At 39.5% G+C, this 21,438-nt stretch overlaps 1 protein-coding gene across 3 annotated transcripts in view; it reads right to left on the reverse strand.

Moving 5' to 3' along the window:
* bnl (fibroblast growth factor branchless) overlaps positions 1-21,438 on the reverse strand; it is a 278,176-nt gene that overhangs the window by 26,223 nt on the left and 230,515 nt on the right. For all 3 annotated transcript variants that reach the window (XM_028181499.2, XM_028181500.2, XM_089728771.1), the window contains exon 4: positions 12,930-13,033. In XM_028181499.2, the coding sequence (XP_028037300.2) occupies positions 12,930-13,033 (104 nt within the window). The remainder of the gene's footprint in view (positions 1-12,929; positions 13,034-21,438) is intronic.

Below are 21,438 nucleotides of genomic sequence, written 5' to 3' on the forward strand. Positions count from 1 at the left end.
GGGACCAGGTTCTGAAAGTGAGCACGGAAGGTCCAACGACTGTCCAGAATGAGGCCGAGGTACTTCAACTGCACCCCGACCCCGATACGGACGCCTCCAACCACGATATGGGCATCGACAGGTGGCACTCTCCGGGGCCTGTGGAACCACATGGCCTCGGATTTACTGAGCGCCACGTCGAGGCCCAATCTCCTAATTTTGCCGACGACATGCGCCACCCCAGCCGTAGCAAGACGGGCAGACTCAGCAAAACTCCCCCCCCGGGCCACGACCAACGTGTCGTCCGCGTAACATATTACGCTCAGGCCCGGGAGGAGGGCACCTCTCAGCACCCAGTCATACCCGATATTCCACAAAAGGGGGCCGAGCACCGACCCCTGTGGAACACCGCGCACGACCGGGAACCGGTGCAGGATCCCACCATGTCCGGTACACGTGACCGATCTGTCCTCTAAGTAGGAACCCACCAGCCGGCGAAGGTAGGGGGGCACTCTATGTCGTTCCAGCGCCCCCACTATCACGGACCAGGGCAGGGTGTTAAACGCATTGGCGATATCGAGCGACACCGCCAAAGCCACCCCACCCCTGGAGACGGCCTCCTCCGAGAGGGCCCGCACGCGAAGGATCGCGTCTACCGTTGAGTGGCCCTCTCGGAAGCCATACTGCTCCGCCGACAGATCGGGTCCCACCCCGACCAGATGCTGGATGATGCGGGCTGCCAGAATGCGTTCCAGCAGCTTGCCCACCTCATCCAGCAACACGATGGGACGGTACCCGGCGGCAGTATCCGCCGGGCACCCCTCCTTTCTCAACAGCACGAGTCTGCCCGTCCTCCACGATGAAGGAAACCGTCCCGACTCGAGGTAGGAGTTGTAAAGTCTCAAGAGTCGGTCCCCTAGGGCACCAAGAGCCAAGGCCCAAACCCGGCCATGGACGCCATCCGGGCCGGGTGCAGTGTCCTTCGCGCACATTTTGCGAACGGCCACACGGAGCTCCGAGGAGAAGGACATAGGATACTTTATCCGTCTTGCATGCGCCATGACCATAAACAAATCATATGGCCAATCTTTAAAGGTTGGTGGTCTGAATCTAGAAAATCCATGTTTTTCCCATGGTCAATTATATGTGGCATGTTCACGGGTCGCAAGACCATCTGCGTTATTTGTTCTTGCACCTGATAATAAAATGGAAAATGTTGTTTCCATGGGAAGTGACATAAAACGTGGCATAACAAAACGCAACTGATATGGAATAAAAAAAACGCAACTGACAGCTAAACATAATATATTCTATGATTAATTATAGTAGAATTTTGAAGTTGACCGGTTGATGTGTTTGAAACAAACCGTGTGGCGGAACAAAGTTCGCTGGGTCCACTAGTAAGTAATAGCTTTAGTATATACGTATATGTAATTTTTTGTATAGATGGGTAGACGAGCTCACAGCCCGCCTGGTGTTAAGTGTCTCAGTATAGTTACAACGGCTGCCCCACCTTTCAAACCGAAACGAATTACTGCTCCACGGCAGAAATAGGCAGGGTGGTGGTACCCACCCGCGCGGACTCACAAGAGGTCCTATCAGCAGTAATTGCGCAAATTATAATTTTGCCGGTTTGATTTTCATTACACGATGTTAGTCCTTCAGCGTGGACGTCAATCGTGAACATTTGTTAAGTACGTATTTCATTAAAAAACTTGGTACCCTCCTGCGAGATTTGAACAGCGGTGCATCGCTAAATACGAATGCACCGGACTTCTTATCCTTGAGGCCACGACGACTTCAAACTTCACAAACGGCTTCAAATCATCGGACTCCGGACGTCGCCTGATACAATACCACTATTACGGGTTACTAACCTAATACACTTAACACCAGAAGAATCGTCAGCTATCCATAGGGGCTCATCATAGGCCGTACAAAAGCTTTTGATTAGAAAAGCTATACAATTTGTAAGTAAATAATTTAAAAAAAAACGTTAAAAATTTATGATTCATATAATACAATCTCAGGTGGCTTTATTTCGTGTCTGTAACAAGTGGCGCACCCCTATATGATATAACCATAAATTACAAGCACCCCCGAACAAAAAGAGAAGATTAATAAAAAGCGTCATATTAAAACATAAACTCGGATAAACAATAATAAATAATATGTAAAATACAATAACAAATATTTATTTTTGTGTAATTTATGTGTTTTCTTGTCACGTTTAACACTTTTTTTCGCGTCTTTCGAGTGTCTTTTTTTGTTGTGGCAACACTTTAAGCGCCCCGGGAGCGCGCGTCATAACCCTTTAGTCCATGGAATCTTCTATAGCCTTTTGTGAGCAAAAAATCATTAGGCAGTAGGTACAGGGGCCCTCTGTCTCAATCATAGATTTAGAGCTGAACACATACGGAATTCGATTTATCGAATTCTATAGTTGTTACGCCTAATGTAACATTAATCGATTTTAATTAAAATGTTTTAGAGATTACACAAAATTTAACTGACATAATTATTAATTAGTTTTTTTTTCTTCGATAAAATGACAACGTAAAACTTACAACAAGCTTATGATCCACAAACTGCAATGGGATTTTAACGTTGTACACGGTATGTAGAAAGCTAATAAACCCACAAATGTCAAACCAACTTAATATGAAATCGGAATTTATTCGTGTTCCAATTTAAAATATCAAACACGGCCGCGCTCTATTAGCCCCGAGTACCGGGTGTTGCCGTATTTAAAATCCACATTATTAATCCTATTCGTCCATTATCGGTTTATTCCATTTAAAAATCCTATTGTTGTCAAAGTGGCATCCTATTGTCAAGATAATAGGGTATATAAATCGTTTGTTTTATGTCCCTGCGAGAGGTTCGGTTGCGTAAATCGAACGACACCGATTACTATGGATCCTGTTTATTGTCTGTTGGTTGATGTTCATCTATGACCATGACCACAGCAACACTGACGCTTACCAAGCCTTATTTGGGTTTGGCCAATTCATATCACCATGGTTATTGTTGTCGGATTGTCGATAATCCCATTCTCACGGAACGTTTGGAACCTCTGGGTATGCGGAGGGACTTCGGTTCCCTCTGTATGTTGTACCGCATGTTCCATGGAGAATGCTCTGAGGAATTGTTTGAGATGATACCTTCATCTCGTTTTTACCATCGCACCGCCCGCCACCGGAGTAGAGTTCATCCGTACTACTTGGAGCCACTGCGATCATCCACAGTGCGTATCCAGAGGTATTTTTGGCCACGTACCATCCAGCTATGGAATGAGCTCCCCTCCACGGTGTTTCCCGAGCGCTATGACATGTCCTTCTGCAAACGAGGCTTATGGAGAGTATTAAGCGGTAGGCAGCGGCTTGGCTCTGCCCCTGGAATTGCTGAAGTCCATGGGCGACGGTAACCACTCACCATGAGGTGGGCCGTATGCTCGTCTGCCTACAAGGGCAATAAAAAAAAAGGTTACACTGGAAGGGACCTCAATTCAAACCTCAAAACGTTCTGGGAAAAGCAAAACGAACACCGCTCCGCCTTCTATATTTTTTTTCTTTCTATTATTGGTAATCAAGATAATGACGATCGCTTAAACGATTGAAATAGTTTTGTTTATAAGAATTAAAACCCCTAATAAACGTCTCCAAACATGTATTTTAGTGTATGCTAACAAAAGGCTTTTGGTTGTCTTTTAGTGATGCGATTTTGAAATGCCCTAATACGCTATTCAGTGCAAATGATGTCACCACTTCTAAATATGTATTCTACAAGTAATTAGGGATGTACGTTTGTAGATATATCAGACGTTTAATTACTCATTAAATATTTCAATTATTAACAAAGCGCGGCATCTCTTCAGTCTCAGGTCCAATATACGAGTATTCAAACGATGTCCTGTTTTTCTTCGATATGCCCGAAGCCCTAAGTCTTCATTTAACACCGTTTTCACCGTGGTTCTGCTTAACCCCATCTGAAGGGCCAACAGTTTCTGCTTACGTTTGGGATTTCTTTGAATTCGTGCCTTCACAGCTTTTATCACTGCTGGAGTCCTAACAGACCGAGGGCGACCACTTCTTGACCTGTCATCTACACTAGAGTCTTCATTGACGTATCGTTTGATGGTACGATAAACGAATCTTTTGGTTATATTCAAAATTTTCAGTATGTTAAAAATTTGAATTGGCGCGTAACCGCAACGATGCAACGCAATAACTGCAACACGGCCTTCTTTAAGCGTCCACTCCATATTTAAAAATGAGTAAAATTCTAAAAGTATACATTTTTATTTTCATGAACAATTCGAAATTCGAATTCAATAAACTTTTTTGTGGCCAGCATTCTAAAAGAAAAGTTTTTACTGTGTGACAATACTTATGACCTGACTAGTTACAAGTTCCGAACAACAACATTCGGACCGTTGATCTACCGAGCAATATCACCCGCTCGGTGGAAGATCTTCTGTTCGTCGTATTCCCACAACATGACCAGGTTTTTGAGAGAAACAACCTTGTTTAAGTAAGGACATAGTTAACAACCGTAACGTCAGTCCTTATCACACACTGCGGTAATTATCGAAATATGCGGTAGGCAGCGGCTTGGCTCTGCCCTTGGCATTGCTGAAGTCCATGGGCGACGGTAACCACTCACCATCAGGTGGGCCGTATCCTCGTCTGCCTACAAAGGCAATAAAAAATATATATATTTCTGTACCACCTAATCAGACCAGAATCGAGTAAAGATTAAATTTCATTATGCTCTATTATTTTTTACTTTCGCAATGTGCTCCTTAACTCTGACTGATATTTGTCTCTTAGTTTGTCTTTTCTACGAGACCCCACAATCAGAGTACAGTTTATTTAGAACAGGATATTGCAAAGATATGCTACACGTAAGCGATCTTACATACTGGTTACGTTTCTTGTGTGGTCTATAAGCTAATTTTATGGACGCACGTATAAAATGTGTAGGCCAATCTAGTCTTTAACTGCCTTGATTTAAGGCAGACACGCTCGAACCCGTTCCACTGTAGCTGGCTTTTGTTTGAGGTGGTGACGACAAGGGAATTTCAGATTTAACTTAATACGTGCTTGACTTGAATTCAAAATTCATTGAAGGGCAAAGGGTTCCTCAGTAACTACATTCCCGATCCTGCGGACAGAATGGAAAGCAGTTGACGTCGCCCCAAATACGTCATTTCGGATCCTCCCGATCCACTAACGGTGCTTCTAGGTACTTCAAGCACCGGTCACGGTTCTCGTCGAACCCGTCGCTTGCGACGAAGGGCTCGACGAGTAAATTAACCCACAGACACAGCCCACTGAGTTTCTCGCCGGATCTTCTCAGTGAGCCGCGTTTCCGATCCGGTGGTAGATTCTGCGAAGCACGGCTCTTGCTAGGGTTCGTGTTAGCAGAGTCGTCAGGTTTGAGCCCCGTGAGCTTACTTGCTAGTTGAGGTTAAGCTGAAATAGCCTCTCAAGGCTATCAGCATAGGCAGGGAAAAAAAAAGTTCTTCAGTATGAAACACGAGATCATTTTGTATTAGAGAGTATTAAATTAAGATAAAAGAGGCTGTGATTGCGACTACAAACGCAGGAGACCACAGCATGTTGTAATTCAGGTTGGGAACCAGCATGAATAGGTACCCCTGCATTGTGCATTTCTGCCGCGAAACATTTCTGCGTTAGCACCTGACGGCAGTGTTCGCGTTGTGACGTCATCGATGACGTCAACGCATCCCGTCAAACTTATGCACGCGTCATTATCTCATCTCATGTTGTTCGTCGCGTACAATTATTACACGACCGAACCCATCGTCTTAACTATGCGGGTTTGTACGTCATATATTATTATACATCAGATAACATATCAGATCGTTGTGAAATTATAAACATTTTAAACATAGTAATTATCCGAGTATTACCCAACCTAATGTCAAGTCCAGTGTTGCTATATAAAAAAAAAATGCATTAACTAAATACACGAAGCGCCAGGGCGTAGAGAAGGAAATACTCAGAGACAAGCGTCGCTTAATCCATAATGATTGGGGCGGCTCCCACGGTCCACCGGTAAATTAAAGATGGCGATACATTTAGATAATAAAAGTAATGTTTCCGCTAAATGCCACGATTATATTCACAATCGTAAACATGGTTATAGTTTTTATTGCACTTGTAATTATAATGTTGATTTTCTATGTGTAGTTTTATGGTTTTAAATACGCATGTGTTTGTGTGTAGGTTAGGAACGTAATTTTTAAGGTTTTCAACTAAACAAAATATGTCTAATATTATGTGTTTTCGCGGTAATTTAAGGGATAATCTGTGTATGAAAAAAAAACAGGGTGTAGTTATTGTTTTTAGATTCAACCACTAATGTCTACGAATACTTCATTCTATATACAGCGGGTTTGCTTTTTGGAATATTATTATATTATTTTTCAAATATTTATATAGATAAATAGGACTGAAAATTAACTGTTACGGCTGTTCTAAATATACGCAATTGCGACTAAGATAACTGAACAGCATTTAAGAAATTACCTAAAGCGAACTAGAAAAAAACAGAAATGCACTCAATGTGACCTGTAACCTTATAGAATCCGTGGATTGAAAAGTTGATATTTTTAAGAGGAAGTCCTGACGCACAGATTATTTTGTGATGGATGATTTCTAACTTCACTGGACGCAGTCTGTACCCGGATTGTATTGAGCACGAAAACCAGATTCCAACGGTTATTCGGAAGCTTTCATAAAATAAGTACTTTTTAAGATTCAATAACTTGTTTTTAATCTTCTTTGTTGCTTAGATGGGTGGACGAGCCCATAGACATCTACAACGTATATGCGCCACCCAGCTTGAGACATAAGTTCTAAGGTCTCAGTGTAGTTACAACGGCTGCCCCACCCTTCAAACCGAAACGTATTACTAGAAATAGGTGGGGTGGTGGTACCTACCCGTGCGGACTCACAAGAGGCCCTACCACGAGTCAAGTTTAATTTAATTGTCTTTTTTTACTTAACTTATCACTTTATTATTTCAATTTTGTTATAAATTAAAATTTGTTTTACGCAATATCAAATAATAAAGCATTTTTCACTTCTTGTCTATACTAATATAATATTATAAAGAGGAAAGATTTGTTTGTTTGTTTGTATTGAATAGGCTCCGAAACTACTGAACCGATTTAAAAATTCCTTCACTGTTTGGAAGCCACACTATACCCGAGTGACATAGGCTACAATCTTTTTTGAAAAAAATTAGGGATTTGTACTAAAACTCCAATAATGTAACCCAAGGTGTAAAAAAATTACCTAAAATATTCTTTATATCGTATGCCCTGCGAAAACTATTGATGATAATGTACTAAGACTTTGTAGAACACATTGTTATTTACAAAAAGTGTCGCGACAGCATTTATGTCTAACTATTATAGCTATGTCGCAATAAGTGTTCTTTTATTTAAAAATATAAAACAATGTCAAATGTCACTGAAATATTTGTTAAAGACCCGAGCGGAGCCGGAGCGGGCCGCTTGTCTTTAATACAATAGCTACGAATTTTATACAATAGCTTACGAATTGTGTGTGTACTTAGAATATAGTAGACAGCGTAATTAATTATTACATACGAAACAGCCAAAATTTCAAAGGTGTAGGTATTTAGAATATATAGACAACACAACTTTTTTTAAATGTTGAAAGCGCTTTTGTTGAGAGTTTATAGTAGAATTTCAAAACAATTCAAGACGTTCCCTTTTCTCTTTTGTCTTTGTGACATCAAAGGAGCGAAATTTTTAGCCCTTTGTTATCACAGAGACGAAGTGCCTTTGATGTAACCACTACCTTAAATTTGAAAATAAGCACGCTATATTTTAATTTTGAATTCGAATCTACAAAATAGAATGTATTATCATAATCGAATGAATACTGTGCGAATTTGTAAAAAAAAACAGGGAAATAAGAGCTTTTTACGGATAGATACCACAATCGTACCTACTTTTGCCACGAAGCAATAACATATTAGTAGATTTTAATTGCATGTCCCAAGTCAGATGACGGCATTTACGTTGTGATGCCCATAGGCTCTAGCAATTTAATAGCAGTTGGGTCCTGAGACCGTCTGCTAATCTTGAACAAAAAAAAAAGAATTACCAAAGTAAATTAATCAAACATGGCCGATGACAGAAACATTTGGCGCCAAAATTTGACGTAAAACAAATAGTTTTTCATTTCGAACGAATCTATGGCAACGTCAAAAAGTTTAATCAAAAGCCAAGAATACACGGTCGAGAATGACGCCACGCCATTGTGATGACAAATCGATCGTTCGCGCGCGTTAATGAAACGAACTTCTGATTAATGGTGTGAGCTTGCCCTTATCGGCGTGTGTGTTAACGTCTAATGGGAGCACCCCCAAATGTTTTAGGGTTGAAACCCTTCATTTTGATGTGAACATAACGCATGCCTTTTTCATGACACAAATAAATGCCAAAAGCGACTTTAAATATTTGTATATGTTCGATTTATCTAATTTTCTGTTCTGTCGAATAATGCTTTGATTTTCAATTAAGTAATTTATGGAGTAAAATCCTTTTAGACAATACCGAATAATAAACCTATTTCAACAGTAAATCTTTAAAAGAGCTTATACGACGACTGATTCTCGGATTTCTCAACTAAATGATTAATATTCCCGTTAGTTTTTATAAATATATACCGTGTAAATTTCAAAAACATTCTAAATTATTTGTAAGCGTCACATCAATAGTTTTCAACGCAATAAATGTCACAAGATTCGAACGAATCTGCATACGATAAGACGTTGTACTGTGTGAAAAAAAAAACGATTTTATTTATTATTGACACTTAGCTGTCTCTATCCGCTATGGAAACTATCTATGGACATTATGCAAATTATATTTGTCTAGTTTAAATATAATGAAAACAAAGACTGTAGTAACTATATCGAATAGAATACGCATTATGACCTCTATTTGAATGATATTGAGACTTATCGGATTGGTGTAACGTTTGTCATGAACTTCGCTACGAGTCTATCAGTTCATATTTCCAATCATACCTTCAAAATTTATCCCTTAAATAATTGACTGACGTAAAAAAAAATTAACACCGATGTTGTGTTGACATAAATATTTGTATTGTATATGAAATTAAAATTACACAACCCTAACAGGCCAAAGGACAAAAGTAATGCGATCCAGATAATTCAATCATTAATTCGTCGAAATCCTTTTACGCGGAGGCGCGAGTGTGTCCCGGCCTTACGATTAACGGCCCGACGACTTCGATACAAACGGTCACAAATAATTTTTCAAATTCAAATTCTATTTTCAAACTCAACGTGTTCTTTTTTTTGTTTTTGTTTTTTTTTTTCTTTCAAATATGATTCTTATTACGAATTGTTTTAAATTAACTAAGTTATAAAAGTAGTATGAATCGAGTTTTTGGGGAGGTTTTTAGATATTACTATTACGCGATATTACGGCGCCTGTAAACGCCCCACTGTCGACTGCAAGTGCAAGTGACACGAACCCATAAATGAATAGTGTTTATATTTTTTACCATTTTAAATAACTTTAAGCTTCAAGAAATAAGCAGATCGTTTTTTTCACAACACATGTTTGATTTTTGTGTTAATCACAGACTTTGACATCGACGTAATAAATAATGGAGGTCTCAACATACCCTTCGAAGGGACTCACGCTCACTACTCGAGTTCAATAAGAAACAACATTAATCTCGTTTCTACATTAAATTCCTTTACGTTAAAAGATAATGATTGGATTCAATACGATCTGCAAATGAAGCAGTCAAACGGGAACAGACTTTTTTTTTACGTACGTACTCAAACGAAATACATACTCAACAAATGTTCACGATTGACTTTCACGGTGAAGGAATAACATCGTGTAATAAAAATTAAACCCGCAAAATTATAATTTGCGTAATTACTGGTGGTAGGACCTCTTCTGAGTTCGCGCGGTAGGTATCACCACCCTGCCTATTTCTGCCGTGAAGCAGTAATGCGTTTCGGTTTGAAGGGTAGGGCAGCCGTTGTAACTATACTTGAGACCTTAGAACTTATATCTCAAGGTGGGCGGCGCATTTACGTTGCAGATGTCTATGGGCTCCAGTAACCACTTAACACATTAAGCAATAAAAAAAGAAGAGTCAGCCCTATCATTTTTGTAAGCCACTGGCAGAACCAAAATTAAGCTTTTAGCCTTTTACAGCCGGACCTAACTGGTGTTAACGTTAACGCCTGGATTCTGAATATACTTGACTCACAATGTCTGTACTCGGACATAATGTTTAAGTGTGACGTCAAAAGACACGTGGAAAGTTTTGAACTTCGCCACTAGAGCTTACATTATGACGTCATCGTCCTAATAGGCGCGTATATAGGAATGTAATCTATCATTGTTATGACGCTTTAATTAAATAACCTTAGGAATAATGGAATTTACTATTTACATAACATTTATTAGAAGATAATCACGGAGTTAAGATTATTGAGGGTTTCCGTGAATGGCATACGACATAATATATTACATGATATAATCCTATATAGATAAATAACACAATACAATATTTAATGACATGCAAAAGGAAAAAGTTTCTCAATACTCACTTCTCTCTCTCTCATATCGTCATTCACACACTCTATCCATGTCTTCTTTGGTCGACCTCTTCCCCCTCTACCTTGCACTACCATTTCCATATCACATGCATCTTCTCTCTACGCATCACATGTCCATACCACGCTAAATATATTTATAAAAGATATTGCCGAAAATCTTTTACAAGCAAATTGAGCCCAAACGGGAATCTAACCTGACTTCCCGTAGTACAGTAATCACGTTCGCTACACTATTGCTATCCGAACACGGTGCCCGGTTCGTCGATCAATCATCTCGCCCTCAACCCTATTAATAACATCAAAACATTTCTTAAGTACCGACACTGGCCCGAAACAAAACAGTTGCTCCTAATCTCAATAATAAATCGGTTATTGTTGATGGTTTCGGTAAACAGTACCGAAAATGAAAATGTCTGTTGACCACACGTCAACGCTGGCCATCTTAACATCAACAAAACGTAATATGTACATCTTATTACATCGAAGAACCATCCATATGCTAATCACTTTCAAAATGTTAGCCGCAAATTAGGAGATTCGAATTACCTATCGTATATTAGAATAAGTTTTTCGATCACAGAAATAACCATCAAAGATTACGGTTTAAAAGTCACTTTTCTCAAAAGAAATCCTTATATACGATATAACGGTTGGTATTGTGTGCCAGTTAGAACGGTAGCTATTTTTATTGCATATATTTATTTTGTATTCCGAGTACAATGTGTAGATCTTGTGCCAATTGTACGATAAAGGACTTTCACCTTTATTACTCAAAAAACAAAAGTTGTTATGGCCTTGTTTCCCTGCCGTCGTTTATGGAATTTGTCAAGGAAGTGGAGAAGAAAGACCCGGGGAAATACCGATAGAAATAATTCCAGTTCTTAATGGTGCTTGGCAATCAGAACGTGGTGATTATTAGAGAAATGAATAAATTTTGGCCTGATGGTGAGCATTGAGGTGATAAAAATATACTATTGTGGGGAAATCTACACCGCACTGGGTCGTACGTTTAATGTACTAAAAACCTAAACTCAATCGATCGAACGATTTAATAACCAACAAACTGTATTGTTGGATTAAATAATAATAGGAATAAAAGACAAATAATCTATATATATAAAATTGAATTGCTGTTCGTTATTCTCGCTAAATTTTTATTTATATTATTTATATACAATATTGGGCCGACGACCTATTGAGGTTCGAGGGGATCCGCTGGATGCAGGCAGCGCAGGACCAGTCTTTGTGGCGAGGCTTGGGGGAGGCCTATGTCCAGCAGTGGACGTCCATGGGCTGATAGAATAGGAAAAAAATTCTCGCTAAAACTCGAGAACGGCCAGACCGATTTGGCTAATTTTGGTCTTGAATTATTCGTGGAAGTCCAGAGAAGGTTTAAAAGGTAGATAAATATGTAAATGCTCGGAATTAAAGAAAAATATCGATTTTGTTTTTTCTTTGATGTGTCCCCCGTCGCGTCGGACGGATTCCTTTTGTTGTTTTAAGTTTATTTTATACAATAGTTTAGGTCTTTTATTTATCGATTGAGGCACTACGAAGTTTGCCGGATCAGCTATATAGTTAGGAATAAAAGACAGTGAGGAAAAGATTCGTGGCTCTCTTACAATGTGATGCGGTCGCGTCAGAAGTTTCTGTTGGTTCAACTCGGTATGGTTTGCAAGTCTACTTCACTTTTCGATTTGTTCCTTGAGCTTTTATTAAACCAATAATAATAGGTCTCAATTTAGAATTCCCTGTGTTATAGATACCAGAGTCTGACATACTTATATACATTTAAATATATACACATATAATAAACACCCAAATAAAGAGCAAAAAAACCCCGTTCATCACACAATGTTTTCCCGATGTGGGAAACGAACCCACGACCCTTCAGCACAACAGTCAAGGCAGCTAGCTGCTGCATCACCGAGTCAGTTATTAAATTTAATTATTATAAATTGTAATTAAAAGATAATGTCTGTTAATAAAAAATAATTATTAATTAATGTTTATTGACAACCCTTCCAAGGGAGTAATTGTTATTTGCTTAAAAACATTTTTTTATTGCTTAGATGGGTGGACGAGCTCACAGCCCACCTGGTGTTAAGTGGTTACTGGAGCCCATAGACATCTACAACGTAAATGCGCCACCCACCTTGAGATATAAGTTCGAAGTTCTCAAAGTTACAACGGCTGCCCCACCCTCAAACCGAAACGCATTACTGCTTCACGGCAGAAATTACAAATGTTTTTATGAATATTATGGTACTTACATTAGCGTACTGAAATCCACAGGTGTCCATGCAGAGGTAGAGGCAAGTGGAGACCCCCTGGATCGTGAGGTGGCCGGGCTTGTACGTTGCACGCTGCAGTATAGCTGAAACAATAAAAAGGTTTTGAAAAAAAGAAAGATGACTAATTAAATAAATAAATAAAAAATGGTATTTTTTTTCCTACCTATGCTGATAGCCTTGAGAGGCTATTTCAGCTTCACCCTAACGTGTATAGGTGAGCTCACGGGGCTCAAACCGGAGTGTTGCTAACACTGACCCTAGCAAGAGTAGTGCTTCGCAGAATCTACCACCGGATCGGAAACGCGACCCACTGAGAGGATCCGGCGAGAAACTCAGTGGGCTCACAAACCTTACGTGTTCATCGACGCTACTAACCACGATTAACATAACGCGCTATTTTCTCAACAAACTGTTTATTTCCAATAATTGTCGCGTATCGCACTTCGACAGCCTATTGAGTTTCTCGCCGGATCTTCTCAGTGGGTCGCGTTTCCGATCCGGTGGTAGATTCTGCGAAGCACTGCTCTTGATAGGGCCAGTGTTAGCAGCACTCCGGTTTGAGCCCCGTGAGCTCACCTACTAGTTCAGTGAATCTAGAGTAGCCCCTCGTGGTTACTAGATTAGATAGGAAAAAAAGCACTTCGATTAAACGTAAAAAAAACAGTCTTCCTATTCCATTTTCTTCGGTTTTCGCCAGTCGTTGTGATACATAGTAAGAAAACGCCAGATAAATTCCGCCGATGCCATGATAATCTGTTTATTGTCTAAATTACTAAATAATTTAATGAAAATTAATCTTTAACTCAAATGTAATAATGCTTACGAGTCATCCAAATCAACGATAAATTCAAAGCTCCAACAATGTTGTTGGTATAAATAATATCGCCGTCTCCGGATCCAGAGATGGCGCTAGTGTTACGGTTCCATTTCTATTTCGCTTTGGACTGTATTGATAATTTGAATTGACTTTTATGTTTTTTTAGTATAAATAGTGATCAATCATATATTATATTAGGTACTTCAATCTATATATATAAAAATGAATTGCTGTTCGTTAGTCTCGCTAAAACTCGATAACGGCTGGACCGATTTGGCTGATTTTGGTCTTGAACTATTTGTGGAAGTCCAGAGAAGGTTCAAAAGGTAGATAAATATGAAAATGCTCGAAATTAAACAAAAATCCCCGTCGGACGCATTCCTTTTGTTCGATTTAAGTTTATTTTATATAAAAGTTTAGGTCTTTTATTTATCGATTGAGGCACTACGAAGTCTGCCAGGTCAGCTAGTCACTTATAAATTACGTTTATTTCAAATTGTTATTTTGGCTATCAGATAGACATGCCTTGCAATTAATGTTTAACTTGACGTAAAAAAATTGGTTTGTCATTTTAAATGTACTATTTTAATTTGTAAATAAATTGTGATTTAACAATAACGAAATCATTTGTAAATCTATTCACACTTTCACATGCTTCATATATAAATATAAATATCAAACGGTAGCGAGTCAGCCCTATTATATTTGTAAGCCACTGGCAGAACTAAAATTCAGCTTTTAGCCTTTTACAGCCGGACCAAACTGGCGCTAACGTAAACGCCTAGATTCTGAATAAACTTGACTAACAATGTCTGTACTCTAACATACTGTTTAAGCGTGACGTCAGGAGACACGTGGAAAGTTTTGAACTTCGCCACTAGGGTTGACAGGTAAATAAACGCACAGGCATCTGACAATGTCCAGGGTGAGGGCTTATGATGAGAGACCAAACGGGATATAGGGGCGGGAGACGCGCCTGAAGGGTGGCACAGTGTAAAAATCGACAATGGCGAAACTATTTTAACTATATATTTTACTGGTGGTAGGAGCTCTTGTGAGTCCGCGCGGGTAGGTACCACCACCCTGACTATTTTTGCCGTGAAGCAGTAATGCGTTTCGGTTTGAAGGGTGGGGCAGCCGTTGTAACTATACTGAGACCTTAGAACTTATATCTCAAGGTGGGTGGGGCATTTACGTCGTAGACGTCTACGGGCTCCGGTAACCACTTAACGCCAGGTGGGCTGTGAGCCCGTCCACACATCTAAGCAATAAAAATAGTAAAAAATAATAATAAGCTCAACATAGCGTAAGTTTAAGTTGAAACCCGTAGTCCGGGCTTTTGTGTGTAAATTGTAGATTATTACGTAAGCCACGTTATAATCTTCAAACGCCTGTTTGTATTTATTGTCCGATAGCAGCAGCCGAGCCAAAGGATGGTTATTACAAGACGTAGGGTATGTGTGTGATGTGTGATGAGTTATATTTGAATTTGAAGGCGCGGAGAGAGAAGATGGGTGCCGACAAAAAGCGATCCACGCGTATTTTAATTTAGATGAAGTTCAATAACAAGCTAGATAGAGAGCAAGCTTTTTTTAGCACCACAAAAATACAACACGAAACCCTGATTTGCGGAAAGGCGTGAAGCACTAATTCTTAATGCCCAACTTTTTATTTTCTCTGCCTATTCAGTGGTAGCCTAAGGGGCTATTCTAGCTACGGGTAGGTGAGCTCACGGGCTCGACCTGAGAGAGTTTGGTAAAACCAGCCCTAGTAAGAGCAGTGCTTCGCAGAATAACCACCAGATCGGAATTACGACCCACTGAGAAGATCCGGCGAGAAACTCAGCGGGCTGTGTCTATGGGGGCCCAACTCAAAATTTTAAACGCACGTTTAAATCTCAGGCTTTAGACAATTTATTGGATACAATATCTCTGTGCCGTAACAAGAACAAACAACTACCTTAAATGGAATACATTATTCATTTACCATATCTATATGTTACAGGCAAATCATTGCCATTTCTAGTCTGTTTGTGAACCGATTTCTTTTTTTGTTACTTTTCCAATAAGAAGAAAACAAAGAACACGATGTGATACCTAAAATTAATCTGAATGCTGTCAATGTCAATTAATTATGCTGTCAGTGGATAGAGTCGAATTTCCATCACCAGGCGAACAGTTCTTGTTTAGTAACCAGCAAATTCAAGTTTCGTAACATCATTTATAGTTCCAAAATCCCCAGTTTTTTTTAATATTGTCTTCATTAAACCTATCGATATTGGCCAATTGACCAATTAACTTAACTTAGCGCGGAAGAAGTTTTTAAGTCAATTTCTGCCCTAACATTAGTGGCATAGGCTATATTTCTAAGCTTGCAAAAATCCCAAGTTGGGTGGGTTGTTAAGTGATTGTATCCATAGTTTTTACGTACTGAGTTATAATTAAGTTTTTCCTGTCATCCTATACATAATGTTGAACGAATAGCTTTTTGAATGACAGCGAAGCCAACGACCACATAATATTCATTCAAACAACAGAATGATCGGTCATTTCAACTATAATTGGCCTCAAAATCGTCATGGAAAGACGTGTCTCAACTCCAAACGAACGGACCATAAATAACAATATACAAGTTACAAATATATTAGACTTTCATGTATTGTGCATGAGTTTTGTAACTAACGAGAGAAAGGTGAACATTGCCAACAGAACGTGTCTCATAGTGATGTATTAGAACAAGCAATGAAAACGTTATTGTACATTAACATTTATATATACCTAGTCTTGCCATAAATACAGAAACAAAGGAAAAAAAAATCTATTGCAAATAACATTTATTACTTTTACAGTGTGTTAGTATAATACATAAATATAAAACAATTTAAAGTATAAAAAGCTTATTCGAAGTGGTCTCCATTGGCTGCAATACAGTCCTTTAAACGTTGAGGCCAGTTATCAATAGAAGCACGCACTTTTTCCATGGAAAAATTTTTCACTGCCAATCGTACGGATTGTTTTAGGGACTCCAAAATATCATGGCGTTGAGAGCAAGCCTGTCGACTAATTGGGAAGCTTCCTTAGAGCTTTGAGCATAAATACGGTCATTTTGTTTGGTAAAATGTTGCTCTCATTGTTGTTGTCTCAATGTTGCTTGAAAACTCTAATTAATTACTATGTATCTGGGTGTCAAATGGCAAAAAGATAGAGGTACTTATTTCGGTAAAAGAACACTTTGGTGTGATAATTGTACTACACCGGGTCCTTTAGCCATCGGATCAATGAGGCGATCAAAAAAACCGATACTTACTTTCACGATATGTAAAAAAAACGATAACTAAAAGACTTCACTGGTCTATTTTCTGCCGTGAAACAGTAATGCGTTTCGGTTTGAAGGGTGGGACAGCCGTTGTGACTATACTGAGACCTTAGAACTATATCTCAAGGTGTGTGGCGCATTTACGTTGTAGATGTCTATGGGCTCCAGTAACCACTTAACACCAGGTGGGCTGTGAGCTCGTCCACACATCTAAGCAATAAAAAAAAATCTCCTTGTAAGAGGGCGTACACAAAGTCCACAGGTGGATGCTACATCCTGCTCATTTCTGCCGTAAAGTGTGCATGAGAATGGCTGAATTTCGTTATTATACACAATATGTGCCAGCAGACTACCCCTCTCGAGCAAGCAGTCGCTGCGGGATTATGATATCGGGAGGTGTGCCCTCGATCGTCTAATATGATTACCATTTCACGCCTTATGGAGGCATTGCTTTTAGGCCGATTTGACGCGTCGGTCCCATTTTTACTGCCGGCACGTGGAGGAAAACTCTAATTAATTACTATGTATCTGGCTATCAAATGGCAAAGAGATAGAAGTACTTATTTCGGTAAAAGAACACGTTGGCGTGATAATTGTACTACACCGGGTCCTTTAGCTATCTAACCAATGAGGCAATCAAAAAAATCGATACTTACTTTTTCGATATGTAATAAAATCGATAACTAAAAGATTTGTTTGGAGCAGCGCGAAAAGAACAAAGCAGTTAATATATTTGGATTCTCAATAAATTATGTGAATCGCGTATTAAGCAGTTTGCTGTGTAATTTAAAAGTTGGTTTTATCTTGATCCCGATCTCTATACAGGCGGACGATCGCGGAATATACAGGGTGATGCTTTTTGATAACTTAGATTTTTTTTAATAGCAAAAGTAATTTTCAAAATCATACGCACAAAGTATGTTTTACTTTTTGGCAATAATAGTGTTTTTTTTTTCAGTTTTTTTTTCTTTTTCTCGCTTCCATTTGCTTTCAGATTCGACGCCGAATACGTTTTTTTATTTATTTATTTATTGCTTAAATGGGTGGACGAGCTCACAGCCCACCTGGTGCTAAGTGGTTACCGGAGCCTCAAGCATCACTTTTGTAACGTATTTAACAAGCCATTAAAGACATTGTTAGAAAAATAGTAATCTTAAAAATTACTCCTACTAAAAAAAGCAATACCATTTTGTAGTATGTAGCGTAGTGTACATACGTCAAATTTCACATACATAATATATACCATACATATATACATATGTACATACATATAAATGGGAAGATCGGTATTTTTTAGTTAGTTCACACTGGCACACTAGATTTATTTTAAAAGGTAAATGTCAATATGAGTCATCGATGGAGATAACGATGTTATAGTGTCTTTTGAAATTAAGATTAAAAAGTTTTTTTTTATTGTTTAGATGGGTGGACGAGCTCACAGCCCACCTGGTGTTAAGTGGTTACTGGAGCCCATAGACATCTACAACGTAAATGCGCCGACACCCACCTTGAGATATAAGTTCTAAGGTCTCAGGTATAGTTACAACGGCTGCCCCACCCTTCAAGCCGAAACGCATTACTGCTTCACGGCAGAAATAGACAAGGTGGTGGTATCTATCCGCGCGGACTTACAAGAGGTCCTACCACCAAAATCCACTAGATTTCGCTCTATAATAATGTAATTGTACGGTTTTTAACATCCTGTATATGGAACCTTAAGTAAGACATTCGTAATCATTATTTAAAATTAAGACGCCTCCTTCACCGTATCAAGATAGGCGGTGGGCGTAACTGAACTTTATTAATTGGGAAAATTGATGCGAAAAACTCGCAATTTTGTTCTGACTTATCCGCTGGTTGTCTAATGGACTATTCCAGCTACGTTGTGATTGGTAGGTGGTAAATACTGGCCACAGCAAGAGCAGTGCTTTGCAAAATCTACTGCCGGATCGGAATCCCGGAGAAGATACGGCCAGAAATACGCCAATCACTAAATCAACTTTCGTGTCGATTGTTCAAAGGACGAAAAGTACAAGTTGAACTTGGTCATCATGTAACGTAATTATAGAATATCTAATTTAACCCTAGACCCAACACACTGAGTTTCTCGTCGGATTTTCTCAACGGGGTCGCGTTTCCGATCCGTCGGTAGATTCTGCGAAGCTATTGCTAGGGCCCCTGTTAGCCAATTGTTTTAGGTTGAACCCTGTCAGCTTATCTACCCGTTCTTGAGTAATTGGAATAGCCCCATACGCTATCAGTGATTCGATAGGCAAAAAATAATAGAATATCAAACTCAACATAAGGTTCTGAAATTAAAGGTCTGAGAAGAATCAAATCGTCTCAGTTTAGAACTAGCTTCCACTAATTTATGCTAATTTAATTGCTGGTAAAGTGTTGTGAGCTTACACGGATGGCTACCACTCAGAAATTAAGAGTGAGTCTGCTGGGCGGGACAATCTTAGAAAGACCAGATAATTCGGACGACCGTTATAAAAAAACTAATCGAGTGTAGCTTTCGATGGCTTTTGAATTCGTTATTTTCATACAAACTGGAACTCACAATGACTTCATGATGTAAGCGATAAAAGCTCGTACCTACAAGTTCAAGTATAGTCGACATGATCACAGAGCTTACGGCGCCTCCGGTCATTTTAAATCCATTGGTCCGAGTCGTAAGCTAGTGCGATTAAATTGGATTAAAATTATATTATACTAGCTGACCCGACAGACTTCGTAGTGCCTCAATCGATAAATAAAAGACCTAAACTTTTGTATAAAATAAACTTAAAACAAACAAAAGGAATCCGTCCGACGGGGGACACATCAAAGGAAAAACAAGATTGTTATTTTTATTTAATTCCGAGCATTTTCATATTTATCTACCTTTTAAACCTTCTCTGGACTTCCACAAATAATTCAAGACCAAAAGTATCCAAATCGGTCCAGTGGTTCTCACCTCCAGTGGTGGTGGTTTTAGCGAGACTAAAGAACAGCAATTCATTTTTATATATAGAGATTATGAATCAATATTATTATAATAACGATATTGAATAAAAATGATTTATTTTTGAATAAAATAGACCCCTAAAAGCGCCTATTTAAATCAGAACCATCACCGATTCTACAATTGAGACTTCAGCCTCAAATCTCAAGTCAGGTGACGATGATCACCTCGTGGTGCGTACGGGTTTTGGTAACCACTTAACAGCAGCTGGGCCGTGAACTCGTTCACGTATCTAAGCAATAAACTAATCTTTTGAAAAACGATTTTGCATGTTACATTTATTCTTATTCTTTTCTTTATTTTGCTTCCTATGCTGATAGCCTTGAGAGGCTATTTCAGCGTAACCTTAACTAATAGGTGAGCTCACGGGGCTCACACTTGACGGCGTTGCTAACACGAACCCTAGCAAGAGCCGTGCTTCGCAGAATCTACCACCGGATCGGAAACGCGACCCACTGAGAAGACCCGGCGAGAAACTCAGTGGGTTGTGTCTGTGGGTTAATTTACTCGTCGAGCCCTTCGTCGCAAGCGACGGGTTCGACGAGGACGATGACCGGTGCTTGAGGTACCTAAAAGCACCGTTAGTGGATCGGGAGGATCCGAGATGACGTGTTTTGGGCGACGTCGATTAGCCTACCCGCGCCGCTTGTCACTCACCGCGGAGGTTGAAATATGGACGGTCGCCATCCATACCTGTGACGGATGATTTCCTGCAATTTTAGTCTCTCATAAAATTTGTGAATCAACTTTACTTGAGCCGCGTCACTGTGATTCTGAGTTAATGAGAAAGCACGTCCTTTCTTTATATGTAAATAATTAATCATGCGGTGGTAGATTCAGCGCTGCCATTATTAAGGCTAGTGTTAGCAAATTGGCCAGGCTGAGCCCCGTGAGCTGGCCTACACCTATTTCTGCCGTGAAGCAGTAATGCGTTTCGATTTGAAGGGTGGGGCAGCCGTTGTAACTATACTGAGACCTTAGAACTTATGCCTCAAGGTGGGTGGCGGCATTTACGTTGTAGATGTCTATGGGCTCCGGTAACCACTTAACATCAGGTGGGCTGTGAGCTCGTCTACGCACCTAAGCAATAAAAAAAACTTCTCAGTATAGTTACAACGGCTGCTCCACCCTTTAAACCCAAACGCATTACTGCTTCACGGTAGAAATAGGCGGGGTGGTGGTACCTACTCGTGCGGACTCACAAGAGATCCTACCACCAGGTCCAGCGCTGCTTGCATCCAGCGGATCCCCGTGAATCTCAATAGCTCCTTGGTTCAGCTTATGGGAAACCTACCCACGCTACGTAATAATAATATGTAATCGAAAAATCGAATATTTCGAAGTATTAT

Source organism: Bombyx mandarina, chromosome 07 (genome assembly GCF_030267445.1).
Source record: "Bombyx mandarina strain Sakado chromosome 07, ASM3026744v2".
NCBI classification, from domain to species: domain Eukaryota; kingdom Metazoa; phylum Arthropoda; class Insecta; order Lepidoptera; family Bombycidae; genus Bombyx; species Bombyx mandarina.